Source organism: Pleurodeles waltl, chromosome 2_1, assembly GCF_031143425.1.
Source record: "Pleurodeles waltl isolate 20211129_DDA chromosome 2_1, aPleWal1.hap1.20221129, whole genome shotgun sequence".
Classification (NCBI taxonomy): Eukaryota; Metazoa; Chordata; class Amphibia; order Caudata; family Salamandridae; genus Pleurodeles; species Pleurodeles waltl.
The window spans coordinates 92,713,136-92,740,721 of record NC_090438.1 but is presented as its reverse complement, the minus strand read 5'-3'; the positions used below and the strand labels follow the sequence as shown (position 1 = coordinate 92,740,721).

General features: G+C 47.7%; 1 protein-coding gene across 1 annotated transcript; it reads left to right on the top strand.

The window, feature by feature from the left end:
- The first annotated feature begins 20,203 nt into the window (after nt 1-20,203).
- LOC138261514 (protein shisa-1-like) lies at nt 20,204-26,782 on the top strand. Its single transcript, XM_069210524.1, has 2 exons — nt 20,204-21,066; nt 25,778-26,782. Exons 1-2 carry the CDS (start codon nt 20,784-20,786, stop codon nt 26,317-26,319), a joined length of 825 nt encoding a protein of 274 aa, XP_069066625.1. The 5' UTR covers nt 20,204-20,783; the 3' UTR covers nt 26,320-26,782.
- Nucleotides 26,783-27,586: the final 804 nt, after the last annotated feature.

Sequence of the window (27,586 nt, the reverse complement as noted above, 5' to 3'; positions counted from 1 at the left end):
GATATATCTGTCTTACACACTAAATGGACACTCTCTGTGCAATAGATGCTGAGCTGGTTCAACAGAGCATAAAATAAGCTGGGAATAGCTCAGTGAAGTTTCAAAGAATTGTTCAATGTACAGTTTACAATGTAAATACTGAAAGATGCACCACAGGTTTTAGCATGTGCAAAAGAGATTTGTGTGGCCTGGATGTTAGTGGTTTGATTTGATTAGAAACATATATATGTGCAGAATGCACCCAAAAGGTGTCTTGGTGCTAAAAACTAGAAGCATAATATCTTGATTTGAAAAACTTTGATAGAAAATAACCTACTACTATGGAAAAAAGACTAACAACATATGACAACTTAAAGGGTTAATGCACAGTGCAGAGCTGTGTGTGTTAGTGTGCGGCTAATCTTCAGGTTTTAGGCATGCATTCATGCACACAAGAACACTTATGCAGCAGGAGCATTAACCATCTGAGCTGTCTTATTGGTATTGTAGACCCCAATCTTGAGGTTCCACACAAAAGTGACGTGGTTTATGAAAGTTCAGCGAGTCTCAGCACCAAGCCACCAGGACATACTACTGTGAAAGCTATGAGATTGTTTCAGGACTGTTATCAAAGGATGCCCTGATGCACATACACTCTCCGTTGGATCATGCACGCCTCATCCCCCCCCTATCTTCCATCCACACCACTCCAAACAGGCATTACCCATACAGCATGCTCCCAGTGTATTCACCTGTTTGTCTGGAGGACCATAGAGTAGCGTGTACTGGGGGAGGACCCCATCCACTAGTTTATCCAACTCCTCCGATGTGAAGGCCGGGGCCTCTTCCCCAGACAAATGAGCCATTGTCGCTTCCACATGGCATTATTTTTAAATGCGTCAAACATATCTAGGCCTTGCATACACACTAAGACAGGTACATAGCGGATTGACAAATGTGTGCAATAAAGTTGTTGTTTTAGTACCTCAGTGTTGGCTGACCCTCTGCTCGCTGTTCTCATCCATAGGGCACGTCCGCTGGGGCAGGTGATGAGATGGCGGCATCCTCCGGTGTACAGACCGCTGGTGGACCTGTCGACAATGGAAGTGCGACATGTAATAGTCACCTACAGACTTGATCGTGCCACAATCCAGGAACTGTGTGCCCAGTTGGAGCCAGACCTGATGTCAGCTATCCGCCATCCCTCAGGAATCCCCCCTCTAGTGCAGGTCCTGTCAGTACTCCATTTCCTGGCAAGTGGGTCTTTTCAAACAACAGTGGCCATAGCATCAGGGATGTCCCAGCCTATGTTCTCAAACGTGTTGTCCAGAGTGTTGTCTGCCCTGCTGAAAGACATGCGCAGCTACATCGTTTTCCCTCAGATGGAGGATTTGCCTACAGTGAAAGGTGACTTCTATGCCCTGGGACATATCCCCAACATCATAGGTGCCATTGATGGGACACATGTGGCCTTGGTACCCCCACGCAGGAGTGAACAGTTGTACAGAAACCAGAAGAGCTACAATTCTATGAATGTGCAGATGGTGTGTTTGGCCGACCAGTACATCTCCCAGGTGAATGCCAAATTTCCTGGCTCAGTGCATGACGCTTACATTCTGGGGAATAGCAGCATCCCTTATGTGATGGGGCAACTCCAGAGGCACCGTGTGTGGCTATTAGGTGAGGACACGGACCCTATACAGTGTGAATAGTTGTCTGGGGTTGTCCCTAATGGTTAGTGCGTGTCTAACAGTTGTCCCTCGACATTTGCAGGTGATTCTGGCTACCCCAAATTGTCATGGCTACTGACCCCAGTGAGGAATCCCAGGACAAGGGCAGAGGAACGCTACAATGAGGCACATGGGCGAACTAGGAGGGTTATAGAGAGGACCTTCGGCCTCCTGAAGGCCAGGTTCCGGTGCCTCCTTATTACAGGTGGTTCCCTATACTACTCACCAAATAAGGTGTGCCAGATCATCGTGGCCTGCTGTATGCTGCACAACTTGGCTTTGTGACGAAAGGTGCCTTTTCTGCAGGAGGATGGTCCAGAAGGAGGTCTTGTGGCAGCTGTGGAGCCTGTGGGCAGTGAAGAAGAGGAGGCAGAAGAAGAGGACATAGACAACAGGAACACCGTGATCCAGCAATACTTCCAGTGAGACACAGGTAAGAAGACATCACTGCCTCCTACATCTGATAAAATTGTTCGACCTATCATCTGTCTGTCACATTCACCCAGTGTATGGACCCTAATTTGTCACTTTGCCTTTCGATTTCACAGATGTGGGTCCCACTGTGTGACCTCTGCTATGTTACCTCATGGACTAGAGCTATGTGACATAGGTATGTTGACAATACAATGGACATTGCTATTTCCCTCAGTTATTGCAAATACACATTTGTGAAAGCACAGACTGACTCCAGATTGTTTTGTGATTCAAGGGTGTTTATTTAAGTGCTAAATAGTGGAGGGGGTTGTAAAATTGTGAGGGGTAATGGTGGAGGAATGTCAATGGCAGAGTCCAGTTATTTGTCTAACAGGTTCATTGTCCAAAGGGGCATAGGAAGTAGAGCTAGGGCAGTTTAAGGATGGACAGGGTGACAAAGTGGGACAGTAGGATGACATTCAGGGGGGTCTCATTTCTTGGCGGGGTCTTGGCATTGTTCTCTGTCTTTGTCCTGGATCTCAGGGACAGCTTGCGGGGTGGTTCTCCATCTGTAGGGTGTAGGGTGCTGGTGTCGTGGTCCTGTGGTGGTGCCTCCTGTCCACTAGCACCAGCGAAGGTGGTGGGCAGTTCATCATCCAAGCTAGTGTCAGGGGCCCCTTGTTGTGCCACAGTGTCCCTCCTGGTGTTCACGAGGTCCTTCAGCACCCCTACAATGGTGCCCAGGGTGGTGTTGATGGACTTGAGTTCCTCCCTGAACCCCAAATACTGTTCCTCCTGCAGCCGCTGGGTCTCCTGAAACTTGGCCAGTACCGTTGCCATCGTCTCCTGGGAATGATGGTACGCTCCCATGATGTTGGAGAGGGCCTCGTGGAGAATGGGTTCCCTGAGCCTGTCCTCCCCCTGTCGCACAGCAGACCTCTCAGTTCCCCGGTTTTCCTTGGCCTCTGTCCCCTGAACCGTGGGGCCACTGCCCCCAGGTCTCTGCTGTTCTTGGGGTGGTGGGTTAGCCTGGGTTCCCTGTAGTGGTGGACACACTGCTGCTTGACGTGTCCTGGGGACAGAGGTATGGGCCCGCTGGGTGGGTGCTGTGCTGGTGTTTCCTGAGGGGGGAGGCTATGTAGTGGCATGTGACTGAGTGAGGGGAACCGACTGTCCCGAGGTCCCAGATGGGCCCGGCTGGTCATCTAGATCCAGTTGGACAGAGCTGCTGTCATCACTGTGGGCCTCTTCCGTGGGGGGAGTGGACATGTCTGGAACCTCCTGTCCGGTGACGTTGGGTAGGGGTCCTGCAGGGGTGTAAAGGCATGATTATTGCATCTGTGTGTGCCATGGTGTGCAATGGGTGGGTGACCCTGTACCCCAGTGCTTACTTTCTTGTGTAGGACCTTGTGTGATAATTGTTTAGGGGTCTGTGTGGGTATGTGTAGTGGACATGCATTGGTGATGGGTGGCCATGCTTTGTTGTTGCATGCAGGGCTTGGTGTTGGGATGTGTGGTTTGTGATAGTGGGACATATGTGAGGAGTTGGAGTGATGGGGGTGAGGGTGGGGGTATGTGATAGCATGCAGGTAGGGTGGGGGATGAAGTAGTGAAAGATTTGACTTACCAGAGTCCATTCCTCCAGCTACTCCTGCGAGGCCCTCAGGATGCAGTATAGCCAAGACCTGCTCCTCCCATGTTGTTAGTTGTGGGGGAGGAGGTGGAGGTCCGCCGCCAGTCCTCTGAACCGCAATGTGGTATCTTGAGACGACGGAACGCACCTTCCCCCGTAGGTCGTTCCACTTCTTCCTGATGTCATCCCGTGTTCTTGGGTGCTCTCCCACTGCGTTGACCCTATCCACGATTCTGTGCCGTAGCTTTATCTTCCTAGCTATGGAGGTGTGCTGCACCTGTGATCCGAATAGCTGTGGCTCTACCCGGATGATTTCCTCCACCATGACCCTGAGCTCCTCCTCAGAAAACCTGGGGTGTCTTTGCGGTGCCATGGGGTGGTGTGAGTGATGTGTGAGGTCGTGTGTGTTGTGATTTGTGGGGTGATGTTTAGGGGTGTGTGTTGTTTTGTGCGTGGATGTGTATGAGTGATGGTGTTGTGTGCCTCTGTCTGCTGGTGTGGTCTTTGCTTTGCTGTCTCTCTGTTTCTTCCAAATTGTTCGTTGTAAGGGTTTGTGGGTAATGTGGGTGGGTGTTTTATATTGTATTGGGTGTGTGGGTGTGGTGTGTGCATGTGTATCAGGTGTGTGTATTTCGATTTGTCCAATGTGGTAGTGTTTTGTAAATGTGTGTGTATTTTGAGCGCGGCGGTGTGTACTGCCAATGGAATACCGCGGTTGAAAGACCGCCGCGTGGATTTGTGTGCCGTGATAGTGTGGGTGTATTCCTGTTGGCATGACGGTGGAGGTTTTGTTATCGCCAGTCTATCACTGACCTTTGGTGTGGCGGACTTGTGTGGGTGTCTAGATTTTGGCGGATTCTGAGCTGTGGGTCGTAATGCCTGTGGCGGGATTCCACGGCCGCGGCGGTGTGTTGGCAGTCTTCTGCACGGCGGTAAGCAGGATTTACCACCAATGTTGTAATGAGGGCCTATGTGTCCTCAGCAAAACAATCGCTATCTTTCAAAGTCATTGATGATAATTTACAAGGCTCTTAAACATAATACAAGCCCAAAAGCTCTACATAAAAAAGCAACTATTTTGTATCCTTTTTAGAACGTTTCAAAGTCTTACAAAGGTAAATAATTATTTCGAAAGTCAAAAAACTCTCCACAGTAAACGTTGAATGAGATTTCACCAATACAATGTATCCAATGTTGGTGGCTTAGTTTGTCTTCAAATTTGAGAGCTCAGGTGTTGCTACTTGTACTAACTTTTTTATGCTTCAGTGCTATTTCAATGACACTTTTCATCTCCCTTTCTTACCATAATTCAAACGAGTGTGAGTGTTACCTGTCACTCTGGCACGGCAGAGCACTTGTTCAAAAATGCCTTGCAGGGAATCCCTGCCCTCCCCACCCCCATGTTGGTAAAAAATAAGGGAGTTTGAATAACAACATTTGCCAGGATGGTTTTGTTTTTCCTTCCTGCCAATTGTGCAAGGGTCACTGCAGCACTGCGAGACTGCAGTAGGCTGTGGTGGTTGGCTGTGGTAGGCTGCATCAGTGTTACACCTGCACCCAGGTTAAGAATTTCCCAAGCCGCAACAGCGGGCCCAGCCTGTGCCCCCAAGGCCGCAGAACAGAGACGGTCCTTGTGGACTTCCTTTTTGTCAGATTGGGCCCTGGTGTCACTGCACCAGCATTGAGACCTACGTCCCTTACCTAGAAGGCACACTTTTAGTGGTCTGGAAATGATCCACTGACACTGATATCGCCGCAGTGATCTCATATAAAGAGGCCTCACTTATTGTGGAAAGTGAGCCTTACAGTGATCACACAGTGACGACCTTACAGAGATGTTTCATTGTTCTGGGGTTCTGGAAATAACTCTGGGCCAGATGTACCAAAGGATTTTACCCATTATGTGTCTATGAGAAAATGCTTTAGTACATATGGCCCTCTGTTAGTTATCTGCCAATGTTCTCATACTGATCACAGCAAAACTGTGAAATAGCAAGCACGCACCTGTAGCTATCCAGCACTTTTGTGCAATGTGACCTGGAAATGATGAGCATACACACAAATATAAATGAGGCACTTAAAAAAAACAGGAGGTGAGAAAATTATAGTGAAATGCATATGATAACCTTAAAGTTGGACTGGTACTCATATCTACTTACTGAGCCAGTGACAGGCCTTTATCTGCACCTTACCCTGATATATCTGTCTTACACACTAAATGGACACTCTCTGTGCAATAGATGCTGAGCTGGTTCAACAGAGCATAAAATAAGCTGGGAATAGCTCAGTGAAGTTTCAAAGAATTGTTCAATGTACAGTTTACAATGTAAATACTGAAAGATGCACCACAGGTTTTAGCATGTGCAAAAGAGATTTGTGTGGCCTGGATGTCAGTGGTTTGATTTGATTAGAAACATATATATGTGCAGAATGCACCTAAAAGGTGTCTTGGTGCTAAAAACTAGAAGCATAATATCTTGATTTGAAAAACTTTGATAGAAAATAACCTACTACTACGGAAAAAAGACTAACAACATATGACAACTTAAAGGGTTAATGCACAGTGCAGAGCTGTGTGTGTTAGTGTGCGGCTAATCTTCAGGTTTTAGGCATGCATTCATGCACACAAGAACACTTATGCAGCAGGAGCATTAACCATCTGAGCTGTCTTATTGGTATTGTAGACCCCAATCTTGAGGTTCCACACAAAAGTGACGTGGTTTATGAAAGTTCAGCGAGTCTCAGCACCAAGCCACCAGGACATACCACTGTGAAAACTATGAGATTGTTTCAGGACTGTTATCAAAGGATGCCCTGATGCACATACACTCTCCGTTGGATCATGCACGCCTCATCCCCCCCTATCTTCCATCCACACCACTCCAAACAGGCATTACCCATACAGCATGCTCCCAGTGTATTCACCTGTTTGTCTGGAGGACCATAGAGTAGCGTGTACTGGGGGAGGACCCCATCCACTAGTTTATCCAACTCCTCCGATGTGAAGGCCGGGGCCTTTTCCCCAGACAAATGAGCCATTGTCGCTTCCACATGGCATTATTTTTAAATGCGTCACACATATCTAGGCCTTGCATACACACTAAGACAGGTACATAGCGGGTTGACCAATGTGTGCAATAAAGTTGTTGTTTTAGTACCTCAGTGTTGGCTGACCCTCTGCTCGCTGTTCTCATCCATAGGGCACGTCCGCTGGGGCAGGTGATGAGATGGCGGCATCCTCCGGTGTACAGACCGCTGGTGGACCTGTCGACAATGGAAGTGCGACATGTAATAGTCACCTACAGACTTGATCGTGCCACAATCCAGGAACTGTGTGCCCAGTTGGAGCCAGACCTGATGTCAGCTATCCGCCATCCCTCAGGAATCCCCCCTCTAGTGCAGGTCCTGTCAGTACTCCATTTCCTGGCAAGTGGGTCTTTTCAAACAACAGTGGCCATAGCATCAGGGATGTCCCAGCCTATGTTTTCCAACGTGTTGTCCAGAGTGTTGTCTGCCCTGCTGAAAGACATGCGCAGCTACATCGTTTTCCCTCAGATGGAGGATTTGCCTACAGTGAAAGGTGACTTCTATGCCCTGGGACATATCCCCAACATCATAGGTGCCATTGATGGGACACATGTGGCCTTGGTACCCCCACGCAGGAGTGAACAGTTGTACAGAAACCAGAAGAGTTACCATTCCATAAATGTGCAGATGGTGTGTTTGGCCGACCAGTACATCTCCCAGGTGAATGCCAAATTTCCTGGCTCAGTGCATGACGCTTACATTCTGGGGAATAGCAGCATCCCTTATGTGATGGGGCAACTCCAGAGGCACCGTGTGTGGCTATTAGGTGAGGACACGGACCCTATACAGTGTGAATAGTTGTCTGGGGTTGTCCCTAATGGTTAGTGCGTGTCTAACAGTTGTCCCTCGACATTTGCAGGTGATTCTGGCTACCCCAAATTGTCATGGCTACTGACCCCAGGGAGGAATCCCAGGACAAGGGCAGAGGAACGCTACAATGAGGCACATGGGCGAACTAGGAGGGTTATAGAGAGGACCTTCGGCCTCCTGAAGGCCAGGTTCTGGTGCCTCCTTATTACAGGTGGTTCCCTATACTACTCACCAAATAAGGTGTGCCAGATCATCGTGGCCTGCTGTATGCTGCACAACTTGGCTTTGCGACGAAAGGTGCCTTTTCTGCAGGAGGATGGTCCAGAAGGAGGTCTTGTGGCAGCTGTGGAGCCTGTGGGCAGTGAAGAAGAGGAGGCAGAAGAAGGGGACATAGACAACAGGAACACCGTGATCCAGCAATACTTCCAGTGAGACACAGGTAAGAAGACATCACTGCCTCCTACATCTGATAAAATTGTTCGACCTATCATCTGTCTGTCACATTCACCCAGTGTATGGACCCTAATTTGTCACTTTGCCTTTCGATTTCACAGATGTGGGTCCCACTGTGTGACCTCTGCTATGTTACCTCATGGACTAGAGCTATGTGACATAGGTATGTTGACAATACAATGGACATTGCTATTTCCCTCAGTTATTGCAAATACACATTTGTGAAAGCACAGACTGACTCCAGATTGTTTTGTGATTCAAGGGAGTTTATTTAAGTGCTAAATAGTGGAGGGGGTTGTAAAATTGTGAGGGGTAATGGTGGAGGAATGTCAATGGCAGAGTCCAGTTATTTGTCTAACAGGTTCATTGTCCAAAGGGGCATAGGAAGTAGAGCTAGGGCAGTTTAAGGATGGACAGGGTGACAAAGTGGGACAGTAGGATGACATTCAGGGGGGTCTCATTTCTTGGCGGGGTCTTGGCATTGTTCTCTGTCTTTGTCCTGGATCTCAGGGACAGCTTGCGGGGTGGTTCTCCATCTGTAGGGTGTAGGGTGCTGGTGTCGTGGTCCTGTGGCGGTGCCTCCTGTTCACTAGCACCAGCGAAGGTGGTGGGCAGTTCATCATCCAAGCTAGTGTCAGGGGCCCCTTGTTGTGCCACAGTGTCCCTCCTGGTGTTCACGAGGTCCTTCAGCACCCCTACAATGGTGCCCAGGGTGGTGTTGATGGACTTGAGTTCCTCCCTGAACCCCAAATACTGTTCCTCCTGCAGCCGCTGGGTCTCCTGAAACTTGGCCAGTACCGTTGCCATCGTCTCCTGGGAATGATGGTACGCTCCCATGATGTTGGAGAGGGCCTCGTGGAGAATGGGTTCCCTGAGCCTGTCCTCCCCCTGTCGCACAGCAGACCTCTCAGTTCCCCGGTTTTCCTTGGCCTCTGTCCCCTGAACCGTGTGCCCACTGCCCCCAGGTCTCTGCTGTTCTTGGGGTGGTGGGTTAGCCTGGGTTCCCTGTAGTGGTGGACACACTGCTGCTTGACGTGTCCTGGGGACAGAGGTATGGGCCCGCTGGGTGGGTGCTGTGCTGGTGTTTCCTGAGGGGGGAGGCTATGTAGTGGCATGTGACTGTGTGAGGGGAACCGACTGTCCCGAGGTCCCAGATGGGCCCGGCTGGTCATCTAGATCCAGTTGGACAGAGCTGCTGTCATCACTGTGGGCCTGTTCCGTGGGGGGAGTGGACATGTCTGGAACCTCCTGTCCAGTGACGTTGGGTAGGGGTCCTGCAGGGGTGTAAAGGCATGATTATTGCATCTGTGTGTGCCATGGTGTGCAATGGGTGGGTGACCCTGTACCCCAGTGCTTACTTTCTTGTGTAGGACCTTGTGTGATAATTGTTTAGGGGTCTGTGTGGGTATGTGTAGTGGACATGCATTGGTGATGGGTGGCCATGCTTTGTTGTTGCATGCAGGGCTTGGTGTTGGGATGTGTGGTTTGTGATAGTGGGACATATGTGAGGAGTTGGAGTGATGGGGGTGAGGGTGGGGGTATGTGATAGCATGCAGGTAGGGTGGGGGATGAAGTAGTGAAAGATTTGACTTACCAGAGTCCATTCCTCCAGCTACTCCTGCGAGGCCCTCAGGATGCAGTATAGCCAAGACCTGCTCCTCCCATGTTGTTAGTTGTGGGGGAGGAGGTGGGGGTCCGCCGCCAGTCCTCTGAACCGCAATGTGGTGTCTTGAGACCACGGAACGCACCTTCCCCCGTAGGTCGTTCCACTTCTTCCTGATGTGATCCCGTGTTCTTGGGTGCTGTCCCACTGCGTTGACCCTATCCACGATTCTGTTCCATAGCTTCATCTTCCTAGCTATGGAGGTGTGCTGCACCTGTGATCCGAATAGCTGTGGCTCTACCCGGATGATTTCCTCCACCATGACCCTGAGCTCCTGCTCAGAAAACCTGGGGTGTCTTTGCGGTGCCATGGGGTGCTGTGAGTGATGTGTGAGGTGGTGTGTGTTGTGATTTGTGGGGTGATATTTAGGGGTGTGTGTTGTTTTGTGCGTGGATGTGTATGAGTGATGGTGTTGTGTGCCTCTGTCTGCTGGTGTGGTCTTTGCTTTGCTGTCTCTCTGTTTCTTCCAAATTGTTCGTTGTAAGGGTTTGTGGGTAATGTTGGTGGGTGTTTTATATTGTATTGGGTGTGTGGGTGTGGTGTGTGTATGTGTATCAGGTGTGTGTATTTCGATTTGTCCAATGTGGTAGTGTTTTGTAAATGTGTGTGTATTTTGAGCGCGGCGGTGTGTACTGCCAATGGAATACCGCGGTTGAAAGACCGCCGCGTGGATTTGTGTGTCGTGATAGTGTGGGTGTATTCCTGTTGGCATGACGGTGGAGGTTTTGTTATCGCCAGTTTATCTCTGACCTTTGGTGTGGCGGACTTGTGTGGGTGTCTAGATTTTGGCGGATTCTGAGCTGTGGGTCGTAATGCCTGTGGCGGGATTCCACGGCGGCGGCGGTGTGTTGGCAGTCTTCTGCACGGCGGTAAGCAGGATTTACCACCAATGTTGTAATGAGGGCCTATGTGTCCTCAGCAAAACAATCGCTATCTTTCAAAGTCATTGATGATAATTTACAAGGCTCTTAAACATAATACAAGCCCAAAAGCTCTACATAAAAAAAGCAACTATTTTGTATCCTTTTTAGAACGTTTCAAAGTCTTACAAAGGTAAATAATTATTTCGAAAGTCAAAAAACTCTCCACAGTAAACGTTGAATGAGATTTCACCAATACAATGTATCCAATGTTGGTGGCTTGGTTTGTCTTCAAATTTGAGAGCTCAGGTGTTGCTACTTGTACTAACTTTTTTATGCTTCAGTGCTATTTCAATGACACTTTTCATCTCCCTTTCTTACCATAATTCAAACGAGTGTGAGTGTTACCTGTCACTCTGGCACGGCAGAGCACTTGTTCAAAAATGCCTTGCAGGGAATCCCTGCCCTCCCCACCCCCATGTTGGTAAAAAATAAGGGAGTTTGAATAACAACATTTGCCAGGATGGTTTTGTTTTTCCTTCCTGCCAATTGTGCAAGGGTCACTGCAGCACTGCGAGACTGCAGTAGGCTGTGGTGATTGGCTGTGGTAGGCTGCATCAGTGTTACACCTGCACCCAGGTTAAGAATTTCCCAAGCCGCAACAGCGGGCCCAGCCTGTGCCCCCAAGGCCCCAGAACAGAGACGGTCCTTGTGGACTTCCTTTTTGTCAGATTGGGCCCTGGTGTCACTGCACCAGCATTGAGACCTACGTCCTATACCTAGAAGGCACACTTTTAGTGGTCTGGAAATGATCCACTGACACTGATATCGCCGCAGTGATCTCATATAAAGAGGCCTCACTTATTGTGGAAAGTGAGCCTTACAGTGATCACACAGTGACGACCTTACAGAGATGTTGCATTGTTCTGGGGTTCTGGAAATAACTCTGGGCCAGATGTACCAAAGGATTTTACCCATTATGTGTCTATGAGAAAATGCTTTAGTACATATGGCCCTCTGTTAGTTATCTGCCAATGTTCTCATACTGATCACAGCAAAACTGTGAAATAGCAAGCACGCACCTGTAGCTATCCAACACTTTTGTGCAATGTGACCTGGAAATGATGAGCATACACACAAATATAAATGAGGCACTTAACAAAATCAGGAAGTGAGAAAATTATAGTGAAATGCATATGATAACCTTAAAGTTGGACTGGTACTCATATATACTTACTGAGCCAGTGACAGGCCTTTATCTGCACCTTACCCTGACATATCTGTCTTACACACTAAATGGACACTCTCTGTGCAATAGATGCTGAGCTGGTCCAACAGAGCATAAAGTAAGCTGGGAATAGCTCAGTGAAGTTTCAAAGAATTGTTCAATGTACAGTTTACAATGTAAATACTAAAAGATGCACCACAGGTTTTAGCATGTGCAAAAGAGATTTGTGTGGCCTGGATGTCAGTGGTTTGATTTGATTAGAAACATATATATGTGCAGAATGCACCCAAAAGGTGTCTTGGTGCTAAAAACTAGAAGCATAATATCTTGATTTGAAAAACTTTGATAGAAAATAACCTACTATTACGGAAAAAAGACTAACAACATATGACAACTTAAATGGTTAATGCACAGTGCAGAGCTGTGTGTGTTAGTGTGCGCCTAATCTTCAGGTTTTAGGCATGCATTCATGCACACAAGTACATTTATGCAGCAGGAGGATTAACCGTCTGAGCTGTCTTATTGGTATTGTAGACCCCAATCTTGAGGTTCCACACAAAAGTGATGTGGTTTATGAAAGTTCAGCGAGTCTCAGCACCAAGCCACCAGGACATACCACTGTGAAAGCTATGAGATTGTTTCAGGACTGTTATCAAAGGATGCAGTGAAAATCACTTGAGTTGCAAAGAGCTGTAGGGATGTTTCCATATGCATTCTGCTAAGGGGGATACAGGTGTATTATGTCTCATTAATGTGACACCTGGCTGCACTGCTAATCAAGATACTACTCAGAGGTGCACTGTAAGAGCTCTCTGGATATCTCTTTAGTGGGGTATGAATCGATACTGTGGGCCACGACAGGGGTGTTATGTTACACATGTTAGGATGTTTCAGTATTTAGAAACCAGTGCATGATGCAAAGCAAGGCAGAGATGCCTTGTGTCTCACTGACGTGATAGCCAGCTGCACTGCAAATCAAGGTAGAGAGGTGCTCTGTAAGAGCTCTGTATTCAGAAACCCAGAATACAGAAAGCAGTACATGATGCAAACTAGAACAGGTGTATTTGTAGACCTCTTTCAATAGCTTGTTACTGGTATACCACCGGATGATGCAAGGCACTATCGAGGTGCACCGTGTGAGTGTGCTTCTCCTGGCAGGTAAGAATAGATGTGCTTCATGAGAGCTCAGTGGAAGTCTCAGTACTGAGATGTCTTGGTTCAAGTAAAAATCTGATGGTGGTTCCTGGGCACTTTAGGCTTTGTCTGGGCATTTGATGCTGCTTATGGCATAAGGACTATTATTTGTCTTTGAGGATGTTCCTGGACAAATGAGGCTCTATGTCTATGTTTATAGAGACAAGACATTTGACACTATGCATGTGCATTTCATGCTCAAATTGGTCGTTTGGCAATCTACTTAGTTATATCATAATTGGTTGCCAAGTGGCCTCTGTAGCTGAGTGGGATTTCCATAGGCCTCTGAAACACAGGGCAGCACCCTGTTAATATGCAGGAGGAAACTATACCTGTTTCTCTGCTTTGGCGGCTGTTTCTAAATGCATCGATCTTGCACTTTGGTATGTGTAGTGATGTCTTCAGGGAGTCACAGGGTGTAGGACATCACTTCTGCTACCCTGGTTGTTTGCTGCATTGACTACGAGTGCATTGCGCCTTTAGGTGTTTGACTCATGATGTGGGTTTAGTGATATTTCTCCAACTTTTGCTAGAACAGAGTAGGCCTACTGTGGAATAACCTGCTCCTTACACATCAAGGCACCTCTGCGTCAGCCTTCAGCTTCCTCCTCGCTGCCGCTATAATGAAAGGTTTGTGTGGCCATACAACATGTCTCCAGACCAAGTGCAAACTTTCAGGAGAAAAATGTTTGTGACCATGTTAAATACTGTCAAATGCAATACGGAAAACTGTGAAATAGCATGCTATTTGCACAGCAAACTAACTATTTTGTGAGCGCCCCCTAACTTGTGGGGTGCCTTGCTCATGTAAATGACTGCACATTTACTTCTGTGCATAACAGTCGATGTGTTCCCCAGGTTGTGACAAAAAAGCTATTTGGAGTAGGATAGATGCTTAATATTACTCCCTGTAGGAGGCTGGCCTGGTTTGTAGTGAGTACCAAGGGGTACTTACACTCTGCACCAGGTCCAGGTATCCCTTATTAGTGTAGAAGAGGTGTCTAGCAGCTTAGGCTGATAGAAAAGGTAGCTTAGCAGAGCAGCTTAGGCTGAACTAGGAGACGTGTAAAGCTCCCACTATACCACTGGTGTCATATGCACAATATCATAAGAAAACAAAATACACAGATATACTAAAAATAAAGGTACTTTATTTTTATGACAATATGCCAAAAGTATCTCAGTGAGTACCCTCAGTATGAGGATAGCAAATATACACAAGATATATGTACACAATACCAAAAATATGCAGTAATAGCAATAGAAAACAGTGCAAGCAATGTATAGTCACAATAGATTGCAATGGGAGCACATAGGTATAGGGGCAACACAAACCATATACTCTAGAATTGGAATGCGAACCACGAATGGACCCCAAACCTATGTGAGCTTGTAGAGGGTCGCTGGGACTGTAAGAAAACAGTGAGGGTTAGAAAAATAGCCCACCCCAAGACTCTGAAAAGTGCACCTAAGTTCCCCAGAGAGCACAGAAGTCGTGATAGGGGAATTCTGCAAGGAAGACCAACACCAGCAATGCAACAACAATGGATTTCCAGATGAGAGTACCTGTGGAACAAGGGGACCAAGTCCAAGAGTCACACTCAAGTCGGAAGTGGGCAGATGCCCAGGAAATGCCAGCTGTGGGTGCAAGGAAGCTGCCACCGGATGGTAGAAGCTGTGGATTCTGCAAGAACGAAGAGGACTAGGAACTTCCCCTTTGGAGGATGGATGTCCCACGTCGTGAAGAAGCTTGCAGAGGTGTTTCCGTGCAGAAAGACTGCAAACAAGCCTTGCTAGCTGCAAGGGTCGCGGTTAGGGTTTTTGGATGCTGCTGTGCCCCAGGAGGGACCAGGATGTCGCCAATTGCGTGAGGAGACAGAGGGGGCGTCCAGCAAGACAGAGAACCTACTCAGAAGCAAGCAGCACCTGCAGAAGTGCCGGAACAGGCACTACGAAGAAGAGTGAACCGGAGCTCATCCAAAGTCACAAAAGAATGTCCCACGACGCCGGAGGACAACTCAGGAGGTCGTGCACTGCAGGTTAGAGTGTCGGGGACCCAGGCTTGGCTGTGCACAAAGGAAATCCTGGAAGAGTGCACAGGAGCCGGAGCAGCTGCAAATCACGCAGTACCCAGCAATACAGTCTAGCGTGGGGAGGCAAGGACTTACCTCCACCAAACTTGGACTGAAGAGTCACTGGACTGTGGGAGTCACTAGGACAGAGTTGCTGAGTTCCAGGGACCACGCTCGTCGTGCTGAGAGGGGACCCAGAGGACCGGTGATGCAGTCTTTTGGTGCCTGCGGTTGCAGGGGGAAGATTCCGTCGACCCACGGGAGATTTCTTCGGCGCTTCTAGTGCAGAGAGGAGGCAGACTACCCCCACAGCATGCACCACCAGGAAAACAGTCGAGAAGGCCGCAGGATCAGCGATACAAGGTTGCAGTAGTCGTCTTTGCTACTTTGTTGCGGTTTTGCAGGCGTCCAGAGCAGTCAGCGGTCGATTCCTTGGCAGAAGGTGAAGAGAGAGATGCAGAGGAACTCTGATGAGCTCTTGCATTCGTTAGCTAAAGAATTCCCCAAAGCAGAGACCCTAAATAGCCAGAAAAGGAGGTTTGGCTACCTAGGAAGGAGGATAGGCTAGCAACACAGGTAAGAGCCTATCAGAAGGAGTCTCTGACGTCACCTGCTGGCCCTGGCCACTCAGAGCAGTCCAGTGTGCCAGCAGCACCTCTGTTTCCAAGATGGCAGAGGTCTGGACCACACTGGAGAAGCTCTGGGCACCTCCCAGGGGAGGTGCAGGTCAGGGGAGTGGTCACTCCCCTTTCCTTTGTCCAGTTTCTCGCCAGAGCAGGGCTGGGGGATCCCTGAACCGGTGTAGACTGGCTTATGCAGAGATGGGCACCATCTGTGCCCATCAAAGCATTTCCAGAGGCTGAGGGAGGCTACTCCTCCCCAGCCCTGACACCTTTTTCCAAAGGGAGAGGGTGTAACACCCTCTCTCTGAGGAAGTCCTTTGTTCTGCCTTCCTGGGCCAAGCCTGGCTGGACCCCAGGAGGGCAGAAACCTGTCTGAGGGGTTGGCAGCAGCAGCAGCTGCAGTGAAACCCCGGGAAAGGTAGTTTGGCAGTACCCGGGTCTGTGCTAGAGACTCGGGGGATCATGGAATTGTCTCCCCAATGCCAGAATGGCATTGGGGTGACAATTCCATGATCTTAGACATGTTACTTGGCCATGTTCGGAGTTACCATTGTGACGCTATACATATGTCGTGACATGTGTATAGTGCACGCGTGTAATGGTGTCCCCGCACACACAAAGTCCGGGGAATTTGCCCTGAACAATGTGGGAGCACCTTGGCTAGTGAAAGGGTGCCCACACACTAAGTAACTTAGCACCCAACCTTTACCAGGTAAAGGTTAGGCATATAGTTGACTTATAAGTTACTTAAGTGCAGTGGTAAATGGCTGTGAAATAACGTGGACGTTATTTCACTCAGGCTGCAATGGCAGGCCTGTGTAAGAATTGTCAGAGCTCCCTATGGGTGGCAAAAGAAATGCTGCAGCCCATAGGGATCTCCTGGAACCCCAATACCCTGGGTACCTCAGTACCATATACTAGGGAATTATAAGGGTGTTCCAGTATGCCAATATGAATTGGTGAAATTGGTCACTAGCCTGTTAGTGACAATTTGTAAAGAGAGAGCATAACCACTGAGGTTCTGGTTAGCAGAGCCTCAGTGAGACAGTTAGGCATCACACAGGGAACACATACATATGGGTCACAAACTTATGAGCACTGGGGTCCTGGCTAGCAGGGTCCCAGTGACACATAACAAACATACTGAAAACATAGGGTTTTCACTATGAGCACTAGGCCCTGGCTAGCAGGATCCCAGTGAGACAGTGAAAACACCCTGACATACACTCACAAACAGGCCAAAAGTGGGGGTAACAAGGCTAGAAAGAGGCTACTTTCTCACACTCCCCCCTTTACAAAGGTGTCAAAGTTGTGCTGCATTTGTACTTTTTGTACTTTTTAAATATTTACATAGTTTTTGTGTGAGGGGCACTGTCACAAAGCTGATGGGCCCCAAAGACAAGTGTGTGTCAGATTGGACCAGTTCAAGACAGCAGGCAACTGTGTTCACATCTTTTACCTTTTCACGGGCTTCTCGCAGACAGCCACCATTGGTCGCCTGGCGGGGTAACAGGGTCGCCTGCATTGGCGGTACTGGTGGCTGCGCAGGTTAAATAAGAGCCAGCTCTGAAATCGTGGCAAGGTCCAAACATGACGTCCACAGGAGGAGCTTCCTCAGTCAAATATCCCGGCTATCTGGTAGTTACTTTACCATACTCTAAGACTGACCAAATGGGAAAGGCAAGCGAGTAATCTTCAAAAGAGCAGTTGGGTTTTAGGGGTGTCCAGTGACTGCAGTGTACCAATCCTTGCAGATACATCAATGGGTGTCATCCCATCCAAGGTGCATATCACGGGGTCCCACTTACTAAATATGAGTTTACTCAGGTGCTGCAAAAAGCCTTTCAGAAGGTTGACATATAGGGTACTTTCAGATCCTAGTCCTTTAGGATAGGGGCAGTCACATCTGGGGTGGGAGCAGAACTTAACCCAGAGGTAGTCAAGAGGATTGGCAGGTGGAGGTCTGATTCCTATAAGTGCCCTGTGTGTCTCAACTTGATGATTTGTTAATTAATGATGTATATTTTATTCCCTCTTAGTTTTGCATGAGAGCACGTGGCTACAGCCAGTGTGTGGATCATTGGTCACTCCTTCGTACGACATGAAAAGGCAATGTTCACTCACAGTCGGTTCTGCAGGCGAGCAGTGGAAGCGGGTCTTCATTTCCACTGGGCCTGTAAATGCAGTCTGTCCTTGGATGGTCTACGCCACCTAGTAGAGGAGGCTATACGTAGGAATCTACAGCCACCTGCGCACATCATTAATCCCAGCCCCCCTGATATACCTCTGTAAAAAAATGTTCTCCACAGATTTTCATTTTTGATTTGAGTTTTTGGATCATTAGAGCATTAGAGAAGTAATTTAGCTTGGGGAGACATTGCTGAACTGGGACAAATTTTTCTGGACGACATTTTTAAAAAGCATTTGCAATGCAATAGGTCTCACATTTTCTTGAGTTAGAGCTATTCGCAGTTAGGCGTTTGAATAGCACGATGAAGTGGATCCTTAACGGAGCATTGCTGAAACAATGGTTGCCTTCAGGGGGGTCTTTATTTCACAAGGACAGGGTTCATCTGTCAGTGCATGGAAATGAATTGTTTGTGGAAAATGTAGTGGCTTTCACAATCTAGCATTTCTCACAATCCCAGGACACATGGGGATGGTCTGGTTTATCAGGAAATTGCAAAGGCTTGTGGTGGGGAAGGAGTCAAGTTTGGCTACAAAACAGGAGGTCACCCTTGGCATCAGGAATAGAAGTGCATGTGAAGACAAGATGGAATTGGTTGCCCATGCCCATTCCCCAGGGTGCCAGAGGGGATACCTTTTAGAGGTTTCCCTCTGGCATGGTTGTTTGGGGGGGGGCAGCTTTTATTGCTGACCCACACCCCCGCTATCCTGAGGGAGCAGGTGAGTTTGCCTTGTAAAGGACAACTTATGGAGGAGCCCGTAGCGATGTTCCCCAGTCCCAAGTAAATCGAGCTAGCTGATGCCGCAGGGGACCAGAGGAGTGGTCAACCATGACTCAGACTTTTTTTTAGAATGTGAGTGGGTGGTAGGAGAGTTTCATGTGGTAGTGAATTCAAAACTATTCTGCACAAGACTGTGCATATTGTAAATGTTATGAAAATTGTTCCATTTGTTGTGTTTATGATTGCAATAAATATGATCCGAAAATAGTTATGTTCTCCAACGCAAGTAGGTGGTGAGTGGTGGGTCATTTTTGTGTTATTCTGTATCAAGGGTAATAGACCCTTCTAAGAAAGTTCAACCACTTTCTGAAAAGCATCAGGGCAAAATACCAGTGCCCATAAAAGGGCAGACACCAGAGTTTGTGCTAAGATATGGCACACAACAGTATTTCTTTGCGTCTGCTCCACTACTAGAAGGCACAAAAATACAAGTAGTGTGACCACCTCACACAGTATCTTTAAGGACACTCCCTCCAATCACAACATTATCAACTACAAAAAATTACTTTAGGTATGCAGTCTAATTAGTTCAAAGGACGTACAGCAAGACTACAGCACCCAGAATGCATTAGGCTAACATCCCAAAGTCTGGGCCTGAGAACCGTACCCATAGTGACCTGGAAGGAGGTTGTCACCCTAAATATAAGGTGCCTCAAAAGCTTAAAAAAATCAGCTGTCCTGAACAGCCCACTGCACGTACTCTACAGCGGTTTAAAAGTTGTGCTGTGGGGACGGGATGATGATGGGTCCAAGGTTTTGTAATAGCTGTGTAGGTCTATGCCCCTCAGTCTTTGAAGCACATGCACGTGGCATGAATACTTTATCCAGCCGTATGAAAAGTAAATTAGAGTTCCAATCGTGCACAAATCCCTCTGCTGTCCCGGAACTTGTGGTTCAGTTTTAAATTATTGCCTTCAAGAACGTGCTGAGAAAAAAAAACAGAACCGCATGACCACGTCGTAAAACATGTGCCATTAAAAAAACGAGCGGCCAGATCCATAAAACAGTGACGCGTTGACAGCACTTGAAAGGAGAACACGGCGTAGTAACACGTGCACGCGTGTTTTTACCCAAAAAGCGCCATTCATCCTGCGCTCGTCTGCACCCCATGCATTCTCCGCGCCCAGCGTGACATATTTTCGCCCATTCACTCGCCACAAAGCGAGGCTGGCTGCGGTGTCACTCAGCACATGCACAATTACACACTCGGGCGCGTAAGCGGCGGCCTCTTTTCACTCCAAGCAGCCAATTAAAGGATTACGCAGAAATTGTGCAAGGTTGTGGCAAAGCGCAACACAACGCGGAGAGAAGCGCCCCCCCCCCCCACTGAATTCTAAGAGGAATGTGTTTTTAATTGGGTGGGGGCTTGTGCTCATTAGCAGGGGCCTATCCCGGTGAGGATTGGGGGGTGGGTTTGGCTGCGAGGGGATTAAGGCAGGGTGAGGGGGCGGCTTCACGTGAAGGACTGCATCTCATTCAGCCCCCTGCACTTTCTTGAGGCCTGACACAGTGGCCAGTTTGTCAGGAGTGTTTCCCCAGCAGCTCAGAGGCCGGAGCAGGACTAAAGGGGGGAGAGAGGCGTGGAGCCCGGGCTCCCCAACACTTGGAGTCTTTGTTAACAGAAAACTGCGGAGACCAACTTTTTTTTTCTCTCCAAGAGTCTGTATTTCGCATCAGCGCTTTTGTAAAGTTGAATTATTTTTTCAGCTTGCTCCTCGTTAACTTTTTCTCATTTTTTTAATCGTAATTTACCCCTGTGCCTTGTCGGGGGGGGGGGGCTTCGTTTTGGTTAATTTTACAGCGACTGATTTTTTTTATTTTGCCAGTTTTAGCTGAAATTACTTTTAGTGTTGTTTTTCACTCGTTGTTCTAAACTGAGCCCACCGGACGCTAGTTTATTTTAGTTTTTGTTTCATTCTCTATTTTGCGATATTTGGTTTAGCCCCACCAGTTGAGTGAGTACGCTTTATATTTTGCTCCATTTTTGCCTCTCCCTCCTACGGGTCTTCATTAGTTGCATTACGCTCCCGGCTAGTTACGCCTGAACTTCGCCCCGCTCCTGGCCCCCATGGAGGGAGCCCTGCTGCTGCTGCTCCCCCTGCTCCGGGTGGCCGCAGGAGAGTACTGCCACCCCTGGGCGGACGGGGGCCCGCAGGGGCACCGGCGCGGGGGCTTCCAGTGCCCCGAGAGGTACGACGCGCCCGAGGCCGCCTTCTGCTGCGGGACGTGCGGCCTGCGCTACTGCTGCTCGGCCCCGGAGGCCCGGCTGGACCAAAGCCTGTGCAGCAACGACTACCCCGAGGGCGCCGCCGAGGACCCGGAGGAGATGGGGAGCACCTACCCGCCCGCAGGTGAGGGGTGCACCTCAGTGTGGGTACATGATGGATGGGGGGATGCAGCTTTTGAGGGGCTGTGTGTGTGATGTGCTCTGGTAGCTGCTGGGATTATGTGGGGAATGCATTAGTAGTGTGGGGATAGTTGAAAAGGTATCTAGAAGTCTGTGGGGGGGGTAGGGTCTGTGGGGAGTGTGTAGGGAGTACAGCAGTGGTGCCTATATGGGGTATGTGGGGAATGCATTAGTAGTGCTGGCTGTATGGGGTTGCACTGGTCCCTGGAAGTGTGGGGAGTGGAGCTCTGGTGACTGCTGGGAGTGCATGGGGCGGCGCTGTACTTGTGCCTGCTGAGTGGGAAGATGCGGGTTATGTGGGGGATGCAGCTCTGATGGTTACTAGTGAGTGTTGGGGTACAGTTCAGGAACTTGATTGGTGAATTGTAGCAGTGTTGCTTGTTGAAGGATACTTAATTGACAGTCTACCTAATCTGGTTGAAAACGAACTGTTTTGTTGTCTGAGAGGACCACGGGGATAGGATTTCACGTCCGTGTTTTCCTTCGGTGGGGTAATTGTCCTGGGACCTTTCAGACGTCGATGGCGCGCGGAGTTCCCTTTGATGTAGCCAACTCTCTCCAAGGGTCGGGGGTCAGGCAGCAGGTTATCGTTCCTTGGGCCCAGGGTACTTGGGTTTCCTAGGTGACCCTTGGGCCAGTTCGTGTAGAAACTCTAGAAGTGACTTTTTCTCCAAAGTATTGGCCTCCACACAAGTTCACCCGGAGGTTCCCACACGTTGTTCGTGTACTTTCAGCACAACTCGGGCATTTCGTGCGTGTTGCAATTTCCAATAGTGTTCCAGTGCACCAACATTTATGCTTCCAGAAACGTCTCCATTTTACACTGCATGTGCCTGATTGTAGCAATTTCCACCCGCCCCCCTCCAGTGAGTTATATTTGTATCTGTGGAGAGCTGCTGCTCCCTCCCCCCCCCCCCCCCCCCCAAACACCTATCGTGGTGTTTATTTCTACATTCTCTTGAGGACAGATGTACTCCTGTCCTAGCGGAGTAAATCTAATCCAGTTTCTGGGGTGAAACCTGCAAAGGTTTTGTGAGTGCCAGCAAAAAAGAAAATGTAAGCCCCCTCAAATGTTCCTGCCTTTCAGCGCCCACCCACCGCCTGTGAGCAGACTTGGCCACAATTGAAATTCAAGCACCCTATTAATGCTTTCAGTGAGTTGATCCACTTTTATACGTAAATAGTAGAATGCGAGCATCCTAAATAAATAAAATGCTCTATTTATTTATTCTTTTTTGTTAACGAGGACTGAGCGACTGGTGTGGCACAGCACGAACTATGCACACACGTTGGGTACATGTTGTATATCATGTTGTGACTTTGACTATTAGTTATTGCGTTTGCATTCTATAATTTTGTGTTAGCCTGTCTCCTGAGTGGGCAGAGGACTCTACCCCAGACTCCGAGCATGCATAAGGTACAAAGAAAGAATGCGTTTTTGGAAGAATTAATCAATAAAAATGCAGAAATTAATGACTCTGTCAATTTTTCTCTTATTCAGTAGCTCTGTTTATGTAGGCAAAAAGTGGCAATTCCTAGCGTGAATCAGCTTGGTGCCAAGGTTAGCCTCCATGTTAGCTTCATGAAACACAGGAAGCATTTAGCCGATCCCACTTTTATATCAAGAAAAACTCTTCTGCCCATTTTTTTAAAAAAAAAAGGAAGTCTGTTTTCAAAGCTTTCACGTGCCCTTTAAAGCACCCATTTTGGGTAAACGTTCCTTAGAAATTGCAAAATTCTAGGCACCCTGGATCATACTTCCTGCAAGCTCACCTAGTCTGCCCCAGGCAGGCCCTGTCCACCTAATACCCGAAAATCCCACCATGTGGACTGGGAGTGGTGGCTATTGTGGGGAATAAATACATCTCGCAAAAACACCTGAGGAAAATTTAAGCAAACTCTCTCCCACTTAGCTGATCTGCATTCATGATTCGCTTTAGTCTGCATTAGAATGACTATAGTCTGCCTGCCACCTTGAGACTTCAAAGCCTACTCTAGGCTCTGACCTGCACCCTTTGCATCCGCACCTGCCCTCAAACTTAAGCAATGAAGGCCCCCACCCCTGACCATCGTCCCAATAAAAAAGGGGGCTTCACATCTTGTGGCAGATATGGGAAGGATGTGGCACTGGTGGAGGCTACTTACTGTGTAGGTTATTAGACGTTCCTATTCAAGCCTTTATAATATGGGCGATACGCACCAAGATGGGACAAAAACTTGAAAGTGAGCTGGAGTTCTAGTCCAGTCATGCTTTCCTCTACTTTGGCCCGTGGCTGTGACTAGCCTGGTGATTCTCTGGTCCCCTCTGCTTTTCGGTCTCTGCAGTGCCTTCAGGTTTTGGTTTGGGACTCATAAGTACTGCCCTTGAAACCATAGCTCTTGACAATTCTCTTTGGGCCTGTGTACTCCGTTCCATTTTTTTTTTTTAACTTATATCTGTATTGTCACTAATAGTCTGTTGATGTTGCAGTGTTTGTGCTTTCTTTGGACTTCTGTTTGTACTCGAGACCGGAAAATAGCCTTGATATTTCTCACATAGCAACAACTGGGATGGGGTTGGGGATGCAGAGGTCATGTCTATTGCTTACTAGAAACCCCCATTGCTCTTATTTCAACTCATCCATATCAAAATTATGACCCGCCCTCCCTGTCTGACCTTTTGGATTGCTTGGATAGGCCAGGAAAAATAGAGATCCGCTTGCCTGATTTTAGCGTACAGCAGGGTGGGTTGGGCTATCATTCCAGCATACTTAAAAAAAAAAATCCAGTGCTTATGAGTTAACATAATTTCATTATTTTATGCTTTTCTGTAGGATAATCTAGGCTAGTATAGTTCTTTACACAGAAGCAGGGAGTTAAAAAAAGAAGTGTCAACCCGAGTGGGCTACACATTAAATATGAAAAGTAAAGTACCTTATGCAGGAAAAGGATAGATGAGCCAGAGTGAGTAAGCAAATGTAGGGGTGGAAAAACATTCCTAGGATTAGCACGTTGGTGAGCAATAGTGCAGACATTGACTGGAAATAGTTGAGGTAGAGTATCCAATACGTATTGGAATCATGTTAATTGTCTTTCTTCATGAGTCGGAGTTTGGACTGGTCATGTTTGAAGGTGATATTGGAAAAGTAGATTAAGATGGAGTAATGGAGCTCAATATCATCATCACTCTTCCTGGGATGGCGGACTGAAATGATTCATTGCAAAAAAATAAAATAATGGTTTGGCTATCAGAGAGGCCCGTAAAGCACCACAAACCAACTCCCAATAGATCAGAAAGGCAAGTTAGCATGAGCAAGAAAGCGTTGCGGTGTTGGTTTATGAGCTAATAATGCATTTGAAAGATTCCACACTGGGGTGAGCCAGAATCACAAGATGGTTTATTGCTTTTCCTTGTATTGCTTTGTGGATAAGACATGCCATATTGCATAAGCTTCCAATTTCATTTAGAAAAGCTTCTAACCTCAATTAGAAGCCAGCTGAAGCGGTGGAGGACGGGTGCTACGTGGTCTGATGTTTGGGCACTGTTTAGTTTAGCTGTGGCTTAGAAAGCAGCTTTTGGCTGGAACGTGGATTTTGGGAATTTCTGGCTGTAGGGAGTTTTTGCGATCAAACCTTGGTGGTAAGACTGTACAATTATTTAAATTTTCAGTAGGTATAATGGGTTTGAATTCCAATTTGGTGCTGGTACTTTTTACTAGTACATGAATGTGGCCGTGCATGTTCAGGTTTTATAGCTGATACATCCTAAAGATTTTATATTTTCAGCAATGGATGGCTTGCAGTCAGGTATATTTATTGCATCAAGCCAATCTTGTAAAATCTAAAGTGTGTGTGTGTGTGTGTGTGATTAAGCGGGGCATTCCTTCAAAGGCCCCCTGCTGGAGAGGGATACTACCTGTTTAGGATTAGGACATTCCCAATTATAGTATGGAATGTGTATTGGTTCTTCTTTTCCATTGAGTGCAGTTATGGTACCGCCTTTGTACTTCACTTTGTATAGCTGCTATGATGAGCCACTACTTTACTGATGAGTTGGGCATTTTTGGCATAAACTGGCTACTGCTGTCTGGCTGTTCTTGTTTGTTCTCTTCATCTGGTATGTTGTGAGTGGGTCATGTATAAATTCAGAAAGGAATCGGAAGTGTGTTTGTGGTTGGTGGGGGTCCCTTCTTCTCCTTTTTTCCTTTTTCTTTTCTCCTTCCTACTTTTTTCCCTCTATTAAGCTGAATCATCACTCCAAAGGATGAAAAAGTTAATGTGCTGAACATCTCCTGACACAAAAACTCAAGTAGCTTACTCTTTATGGGGGTGGTTCGTGAGTACTTCTCGGATCACAAAGATGGAAACCATTGAGTCAGTTTGGATTCCCCCCCCCCCCCACCAACCCCTGAGCTGAATTTGAGTGAAGTGGAAGTTTTAATATTTTAAGTGTGGCCTTCAGTACATGGAGGGGGAAGTGACTTGGAGCGAAGGCCATTTGTTACTGTGATGTTGCCTTACATTCTTTATGCATATGTGTTGGCAGTGAACAATTGTTGCAGTCACAAGTGAAATTGTAAATATTTGCTCACTACTTTTAATGAATGCCAAATTGTTACTGTGATATATGAATTTTTGTTTGATTATAGTTTCTAACTCGCTCTCTTTGCTTCCAGTACCCATGTACCTGCCCTTCCTGCTAGTGGGCAGTGTCTTTGTCACCTTTATCATCGTTGGCTCGCTCGTGGGCATATGTTGCTGCAAGTGCATCAAAGCGGATGAAGAGGGACTGCAGAGTGGGCCTCCACCCATACAGAGCCGCCTACTGGAGGCGGACCCTCCCTCCGACCGGACCCCGTCCCGACACTCCAGCTCAAGCTCCAGCTCTGTGATGCGTCCTTCGCTTGATACGCGGCCTCCTCAGAACAATGTGTGTCCTCCTGGTCCAGAGAATATTAATATGTACATGCCAGCGGCGGCTCAGTTCTCCTTGGTGGGATGTCCACAAGGCACTCAGTTCCTGCACCCTCAGTCAACTGGCCAGCCTTATATGCCGTCCCCATACTTAAACTATGGCATGCCGGGGGGTGAGCATGCAATCTTGATGACCCCTGCATCATTCACTGACGGAAGAACTATATATGGTCAAGGGCTGTCCAGCTACCCTACTGGTGCTATGCACTGTGAGCCAAGGATGTACCCCGGAGTTGCTCTTTGAGTCTTGCGGCAGCTACTGACTTGTGATCCACTCAAGGATGTGTATTGGTGATCTTTGACAAGTTAAGGGAAACTGCAAGAAGTCAACTAACATCCTCATTTTGTAGAAAGCACAATTAAGCTGTTTTGCGTCCGGCCAGAAACCACACGTCTACGTCCTGACATTGGACCAAAAGCTACATAAGAACCTCCTGACGTTGTTGCAGGTCTTTTGAGTCTGAATTTTTTTTAAAAATAGTTTTTGTATGAGGTTGTAGTATTTTTAAAGGTACTGTTTTAGCAATGGATTACTGGAGAAGGCATCCGTTGGATTCTACAACCGGAGCTCTAGACTTGAGTTACTTTTTATAAAATTACCATTTTTGTGAAATGCACCTTCATGTTTTCGTAACATGCACTTTGTTTACCAAATATTTTGTGTGAAGCTGTAAAATTAAAAGAGGGGAAAAAAAGTGCGATTGGAAGTTTTGTCTGCCTTTCAACCTAACTGGAATGGGTCCATGCCAGCACTCTTCTAGTGAGCTTGTCATATCTTGATGACAGTATTTTAGGTTCACTGTAGATTGTAAAATCGTGACTTACGATGTGCTCTTTCTTTGATGTATCTGACGAGTTCTCCTCTCATAGTTTTCATCGCTTGGTACTTGACATCCATGTCAAATCCTAAGTGGGCCACATTCACAACAAGGGGATCTCTTGGGCTTGGTCTAGCGATGGCTTTAACAGTATTCCAGAACTTTTTTGAAAATAATAATAAACATTAAATACAATTTTTAAAAAACTCAATCAATCACAATATTTGTAAAACGCACTACATACCCGTTAGGGTTTCAAGGCGCTGAGGGGAGGGGGGGGGGTGGGGGGAGGGGTGGTGCTGCTATTGGTCGAAGAGCCAGGTCTTAAGAAGTCTCCTGAAGGCGAGCAGGTCCTGGGTCTGCCGCAGGGAGGTCAGGAGGGTGTTCCAGGTCTTGGCGGCAAGGTAGGAGAAGGATCTGCCCCCGGAGGTCTTGCGCTGGATGCGGGGAACAATGGCGAGGGCGAGGTTGGCGGGAGGGGGCGTAGAAGTTGAGTCTGTTGTTCAGGTAGGGAGGTCCGGCGTTGTGGAGTGCCTTGTGAGCGTGGGTGAGGAGCTTGAAGGTGATCCTCTTGTCTATGGGGAGCCAGTGGGGGTCTTTCAGGTGGAGGGAGATGTGGCAGCGGCGGGGTACATCGAGGACCAGTCGGGCGGAGGCGTTTTGGATGTGTTGGAGGCATCGGATGTCTTTTGC